The sequence below is a fragment of the Crocodylus porosus genome, unplaced genomic scaffold (genome assembly GCF_001723895.1).
Source record: "Crocodylus porosus isolate Cpor-Errol unplaced genomic scaffold, CroPor_comp1, whole genome shotgun sequence".
NCBI lineage: Eukaryota > Metazoa > Chordata > Crocodylia > Crocodylidae > Crocodylus > Crocodylus porosus.
The window spans coordinates 35,307,614-35,315,357 of NW_017728947.1; the positions used below are offsets into that span (position 1 = coordinate 35,307,614).

General features: G+C 40.7%; 1 protein-coding gene across 1 annotated transcript in view; it reads left to right on the top strand.

Annotated features, from left to right (window-relative positions):
* The window catches only part of CUNH11orf74 (chromosome unknown C11orf74 homolog), a 61,303-nt gene that overhangs the window by 46,563 nt on the left and 6,996 nt on the right, over positions 1-7,744 (top strand). The window contains exon 7 of the mRNA XM_019551024.1: positions 5,430-5,557. Coding sequence (XP_019406569.1) covers positions 5,430-5,557 — 128 coding nt within the window. The remainder of the gene's footprint in view (positions 1-5,429; positions 5,558-7,744) is intronic.

The window sequence follows — 7,744 nt, forward strand, 5'->3', positions numbered from 1 at the left end:
GTACAAGGGGAGAATGACGTCCCGGGATTTGCTCGAGAAGCATCTATGGATGCACGCCAGCATTTTGGTCGCTTTACTAGCCGCAGCATTGCATTGCTTGTTCAAGACGTAAATGACAAATAAATAGCACTGATAATATTAAGATTACGACTAATAATTTAATGTAAAATAACACTCTACTCTCATCCTAAAATACTTCCAAAATAAATTTTAAGCTGGTATACCAGTGTTTGTCAAACTGGGGCATATGTACCACTTGGAATATGCAACAAGAGGAAATGTGACTACGTGAGAGGTACGAATAGGAAAATAGAAGAGAAAGGGAACTGTGAATGGAGGAAAATGATAGAAAAGAAAATGACACTAAGGGCAGGTCTATAATATCTCTTGGGGTATTGGAGAGGATGAGTATGGATATAGTAACAAAATGTTGGTTTTTATTCTCCATAACATGGACTGTGATGGAAATATACAGCCATATAACAAACTTAACCAGGACTAAAAAGTTTGAGATGTACAAACTTAGAACCTGCTACTCCCCACTGAAATGAAGCCAGTCCCATGTTCAACTGACAGCTTCTTAAGAGCGCAAAATGGAAAATAATGGAGGAGAGCAAGTGAAAAATGTTATACCCTACCCTTATTAATAAATTACTATTCTAGGCTTTTATGAGCACCTGTTACAGATAACACTATTGAATACTTCTCTCAGCTCTAACAACTGGTTATTTAGCATAATATTACTGAACATTTACCCAGTGAATATTCGCACATCAGATTAAGTTGGCTCAGACAAGACAGTGCATATAACATGATTGCAACCAGGTGCTATAATGTTCTAGCGGAGCCAGTGCTCTTCTGGGACATCCTGATGGAATCACAATTTTTTGGCTTTTTTAATACCTATAGCAAACCAACCTGGACACAGCACTTTCAGAAAAGAATTCATAAAAACACAGCAACGAGTGTACAAATAAGTTTTAGCTGTTTTTATTAGACAGTACTTGGCTGAAAGCCTAGAATGCGTACTTTGCATTGTGGGAATTTGGCACCATAAACAGTAGTTGGCAATGTAAATGCAATTCCCTAAACCATAGTTTTAGCCCACAGTGTATAGGCAGCCCATGCATGGTGGGCCAGTCATTCTCCCTTTCTCATTAAATTTAATCTGAGACTATAAGAAGCTTACGGCAACAATACAAATGATTTGGGTTTCTCTTGGGATGGATGGGGAATGCCTAGTAGCCACACTTTGGCAATATGATTCATTTTCAGGACTGCTGACAAATCACTTTCTGCACTGCTCCAGGAATGGTTCAATTACTATATCTTCTTTTTAGTGAAATACAGCATTAAAAAAACTATTTGCAAAAAATAAAAAATTCTGTCTGTATCTCTCTAAGGCCCATGAAGGATTACCTTATTTTCAGGACACAAGTAAATACAGAACAATTTTGGGTCCTATGTAAGGAGTATAGCATCAGATAAAACTGTTCAACACATATTTAATGTTCAGTATAGGAAACTGAGGCACATAGGTGAAGATACCACAGTCTATCTGATTTGAGGTCTTTATATATAATAGATTCAATATGCAAAGATGCTGGGGACCCAGAATTCCCGTTGAAGTCTGTGAGAACTGTATACAAACAGCACCAATTAAAATCAGGCCAGGGGCCACTACTTGGGGTAAACATTGTAAGTGTCTATTATTTTATGTAATCCATATTTCCTCATTTACTTTTTGTATTCACATTTGTATGCAAAAAGCCCAGTGGGAAACAGGATTCAGAATTAAATACCTTGCTTTTTTGAGCATTAAAAAACACATGGAAATAATTTTTATTGTCATGCCTAGTCTCTGCGACCAAGTTTAGTAGTGCACAGTTTCACACAACTGGGAGCTCAAGAATAGGAGAAAACTGAGCATGTAAGTCTTCTATGTATTAGCCAATCCCAACCTGGCCCCCTCAACTACATTACTTTGTCAAATGATATTCCTGAAAGTGGCAAGATCAATTTCACCCCATTTACAGCCAGGCACTATGGGCTTTAGTAACGATGAAGATGCAGAAAAGACAGTATTTCTTTACTTTTGTGAATTCAGATTAGATTTGTGACATTAACTTATTTTTTCCATAGTTTAATTAATATGTCAGTGTTACAAATTACCTAAGGATCAGCTCAATTAACAGTATTCACTGATTTAGCAATCACCCGCTGCTGATCCATCATGAAAAAGAAAATAGACTAAAGATAAGAGAAGTGCCCAGTGTCCAAATATGTCCAGCCGTGCTGTGTTTCATGTCAGTAGAAGCTCAAAGTTTCACAACTACAACACTCAGGAAGGTGATTCTTCATAGCATTAAGAAAGGTGCACTCCAAATCCTTCTCAGTTTTCTGATATCAATTCCTCCTCAATTATCTCTCTCTGTATGGTGCCATTGGCAGCATCCAAGGCATTCCTGTTGCTAATTAATCACCTCCACTGAGAATGTAATTAGTAGCTTAATTAGGATCATCATCCAGTAGTGCTACAGCATAGCCTAAACCAGCTGTGAGGTACTGGCTAGATCTTACAAAACCCTACAGCTCCTGTGGAACCCTCCTGCTGAGAAGGAAGGCTGTCAAGACTCCCTAATTTTTCTCTGTCTGAAGGAGTTTCTTGATTAAACATTATCAGGGAAAGCAGCATTTACCGATTAGGCTCTCATATGTTGTCACGCAGCCAGAGTAGAGAGAAAATGCTCATTTTTGACATGTCTACTGGCAAACAAAGGTTGATTACCACATTCTTATGGCGGTGATTGAAAGGAATCTGAAACATTGTTTGCATTACTAACAAGCCTTAAAAAATTAGAACTGACATTCAGAGTGTGACAAGTACTTCTTGCTGAAAGCAAAAATAAATTTCCTTCTGTTCTAATTTTTAAGTGTTGTCTTTTTGAGATGTTGCCAGATTGTTACATAATGGTGTTGTACCCATCTCTCCTCCACAAATTGGCCTGTTGGGGAAAAACAGCAGCATATTGGTTCCTGGGACAGAAATGATCAGTAATGTACATCAGGAGGTGATGCTTGTGCCTTCATCTTCAAACATATTGAACAAGGAACATGGAAACAATCTAGAGGTGAATCCACTGTGCATAGATGAGGATTCACTTTTTCCTTTTGTTGTGAATGGGCATATCTACATGTGCAATTAGTGTGACACAATAAACTCCGGCATACATTGTGCTAGAGTTTGTTGCTCCCAGGCACCATGTTTATACTTATACCCGGCACTGCAGCATGTTGAGCCAGGCTGGAGCTCCCTGGCTGGCAGGAAGCCTGGGCATGAAGCCCAGGGCTGCTCCAACTTAGTTCACCCTATTGTGGAAGGGCTGTTCGGGGCATGAGGGTTCTCCAATGCCAGGCTAGCTGACAGGCAGCCGCTGCACTGAAGCACTCTCATGCTCCCACCAGACCCATTAATATCTATGTGTGCGTTGCTGTGCACTAACGAGCTTGGCCACAACTCTACCTATGGTGGAGTTAATTAGTTTACTGTGGCCTAAGAGGGTTGTACGTACATGTAGATGTGGAGACTTTGCTGCAGAGCTAAATTAGGCAGCTCTGCAATAAACGTCTTGTGTAGACATGTCCGGAAGTAGAAGTAGTTGCTGTGCATACCAAGGGATGGAATACACCTGTTAGCAAATTTTGCCATCCTGTTGATATGGAATTTATTCAGATACTTAAAACCCCAAGATGCATAAAAGTCCAGAGACATAGCAATAAACTACAAGGGAAATAAGGCTGAAAATTACATATTCCTGGACTTTTACCTTCTGGCTTTTGATTGAAGTGTAATTTGAGATCCTATGGGAATGAACTTCAGCTTTATGCTAAAGAAAGTTCTTTGTAGAAAACCATTGTGAATAATCATGCTAGCTCTGCCACAATATGCAATTTCTAGAAAAGGGGTAAAGTGACTCTACCCTGTGAAATCTGTGACCAAAACAGAATGCACCTTTGTTTAATTAGTTACTAATACTTATACAATATTTTGGTTGTTTATAAACTCAAGTTGATCTATTTAAAGAGGAATCACATCCAGAAAAATCTATAAAAAAACCCTTTAAAGTGTGTATTTCAGCACAAAGCGATGAAGTAAATTAATCTCCTATTTGCAAAACTGGGAGACTGGAGGTATTCTTGTTAGATTTTCCTATGAAGATATTACTGTTGTTCAGTATTTGTGACACAGGAGGGTGGGTACATTTGTATTATAATACAAGTGAGAGTGGTTCTTGAGCTAGATAAGATTCCCTAAATCTTTGTCAGACACATCTTTCTGAGTTGTCATAGAACAGGAGCTGGCGACATATATCCCAGAGGCTGGATCCAGACTGTGGAGCCACTTGATGTGGCACATGGGAGCTTGGTATGAGGGGACCTTCAGCAGTGCGTTGTCAGCAAAAGATCTTTCCTGCCCTTGTGGTGGAGCCAGGTGGGCAGGTGTTGCCCAACCTCCAGAATGATGCTGAAGCCTCCCCAGCCCATGTTGGACCAGAGCTGTGCTGTTTTGGCTCATGGCAAGCAAAGGTTGCCATCCCCTGTCATAGAAAGCCAACCAGACATTATAGTATGAAAATCCACCTTGAGCAATGATCAAAGGAGTGACCCGCCTCCCCCCCCCACACAGAAAAGGTTATTGTTCTATTTGTCCCAGCTGTGGAGAAGTTCTCAAGCTTTTTGGAAATCTTGCTTTGGAAGGAAGAGGACCACCTCAGTTTAACTACATGAATCCATTTTTCCAAAACCAACCTAAAGGCATAGAGTAACTATAGAGGGAGAAGATGCTGCAGTGTTGGGGTGGGTGGGGATAGGAGTGGAACCACTTTTCTCTGAAAATGTATTTGCTGTGGAGACAGATACGTTACAGAGTGGAGTAACTGTAGTTATGCCTAGTTTACAGAAGGTGAAAACTATGGCAAAGACAAATGAAGCAACTTGCCAAACTTCACATGGGACATGAATAACTGGGATCTCTCGACACTCAGTCCAGTAATCTTTTCTACAGGATCTTGCCTTCTCTTTCAAGAAGGTATATCCAGAGCCAAACTTCCTTAGTGCCGGGGGTTTGCAGATCTAAGTTTTGATTTAGACAGTAGGCCCAGGCAATAGGCAATAGGGACCAGTCATCAATTTGAGATCCATTTTGACTTCCCTAAAGTACAGGGATTGTTAGGCTCTGCATTTTAGCTCAGGACTGCATCTACCTTAAAGATAAGGACTTGTGTTATATATTACATAGTAAGAAGAGTATAGCAGTCTTTCATTAACAAGCTTCTTTTTCTGCTTGATCTCTGCAGGATTTTAGAGCATGATTTTGCTAAATTATACATTAAGTGAAAGGATCAAGTTCGGTATTTTATATTCAACAGGGTCATTGGTGCTTCCAGGAGAAGTGGAACAGACAGTGGCAGGCTATACACCTTACTTTGATCATACCACTCATCTAAAGGTCAAGGTCTTATCAGTTACACAGCCATCAAATAATAAAACGCAAGAGGTATGCGGTCATTTTTATTTAAGTATTGTTTCTTTTATTTTCCCCAGGTGGGTTTTAATGCTATGTGCCTATAGAAACAGAGTGATGTAGAAAGATCCTTGTGAAATTGGCTTAAACTGAGTGAGAAAATCAGTTTAAAATACATTAGAAAAATAAACAAGATAAAGTAATTATCCTTTTTGATGGAACAGCTTCTTTTTATGATGTATACCACTGCTACATAATAAATCAGTCATTGAAGTAAATCATTGTTTTGCTTACCTCAAATTTTAGCTATTACAATTTTTTTCATCAGTGCAGATCACAGGCTAGTCAAACAAACCTTTACAACTCCTAACCTTTTAAGGAATCATTACATTACGCAGAATGATGGGCATTTAATTTCCTAATAGCTTTCACAATATCATACCATAATGCTATGCAGAATGGGCTGAGTGTAGAAATCATTGCCCCAAAGAACGGTTGACTGCTACATTTTAAAGAAAAATGTCCAAAATATATCTAGATCACAGAGTTGTAGTTTATGCTTTGGAAATTATTGGTAGCAAGATTCAGTTCAGTATTAGTGCTGTCTACCAGGTGAACTAGAGAGGGCTGCATTATGGAAGCTCATTCTTTCAATCAGCAGCAATCAATATATATTTTAATTTAAAATTGCCCTTTTGCCTCAAAATTTCAGTACCACTCAAATCAGAAAGGTAGATCTAGAGTGCTTGCAGGCTTATTTTAAGTCATTAAGTTTCCTGACAAATCAGCCAGCATTATCATTAACTTTAAAGGATTCTTCTATTACAGGAGCTTTTTAAAAGAATCATTATGAGAGAATCTGAAATTAGCTTCTGGCTAAACTCAGACAGTTTTGCAAGTTTCACGTGTTTATTGATGTCCTTTGAGGCTTATATCGAGTTTATAAATGACGTGTGACCATTGAAGGATTCATGCTACTGCATTGCATATGCAACCTGCCCTTCTGAGCTGAAGTGCGTTTGGTTCTTCGCAATAAGAACATTGAAAATGTACTCTAAAGAACTGTCCTGCATTGGTAGGGACATGGACTAGATGTTCTAGCTCTAACAGCTGTGGTTCTCTCATTCAAAAAATGGAGTCATTTTCCTGAGCTTTGAATAACATATTGAAGGGTAGTTAAACTCCATTTTTAAACTCTCAGAAACATATCCCTGCATACAGAAAAATAGCAGGTTATGTTGCCACACAATTTGTAGTGCATGCATATAGTATACATTTCCAGTGAATGCAATATGAAGAGGAGGGTGTTTTTCAGAAATCCCCAATATTAACAAATGATTGCACATGACATCTGGAGCTACAGTTAATGAAAAGCACATGAAAATCTCACCCATTGCAACATTCATTTTCATTTGAGGAACATTTTTGGTTATGCATGAGAAACAGTATTTGTAGGACATAGTAGTGAAAAGTCTATGCCTTTTGAAAGGATATTATCACTTTTGATATGTTTGATACCAACATATTGGGTGCTTTAGGACAGTGGTTCTCAACCTTTTTTGTACCAGGATCCATGTGTAAACATCAATGGCAGGTCCTAACCACAGCCCCCTGGCCCTAATCCACAACCCTTCATTCCTGACCCATGTCTCCCTGGCCCTGCCGGTGCCCTCCCTCCCCACCCACAGTTCTCTGATCCCCCGACACATGATAGTGCCCCCCCAACCCTCAGGCCCCTACCCCCTCCATCCTTGCCAGAGGGGGCCCCCAGATGTCCCACTCAGGCCAGAGCTCAGTGGATTCAGTGGCTCATGCAGGCAGCAGTGGAGTGAGTCTGGCCCCAGCAGGGAGGAGGAGGGGAGGCCTGTGGCACCTCCACCCTGGGCTGGGACTCCCATGCCACACCGGACAGCCTGGTCACAGCCCCACCTGCCCCCTGAGCAGTGTCTCCCAGGTGCCCTGGGCTTGCCAGTATGAGCACTGGCCCCAGTGCTTCTGGCCCAGCCACGCAGCCCCTAAAGGACACCCCTGCCTCCCTGGCCTTGACACCCAGCCTTGGTGCCCAGCCACCTTCCCCCCAGTGCTGGCAGGTACCTGCTCATCCAAAGCAGAGTTAAGTCCTTCATCTTAAGGAAGAAGGCCAATGTGGTGCCGATCTTCAAGAAAGGGAGGAGAGTGGATCCGGCTAACTACAGGCCCATTAGCCTGACTTCTATCCTG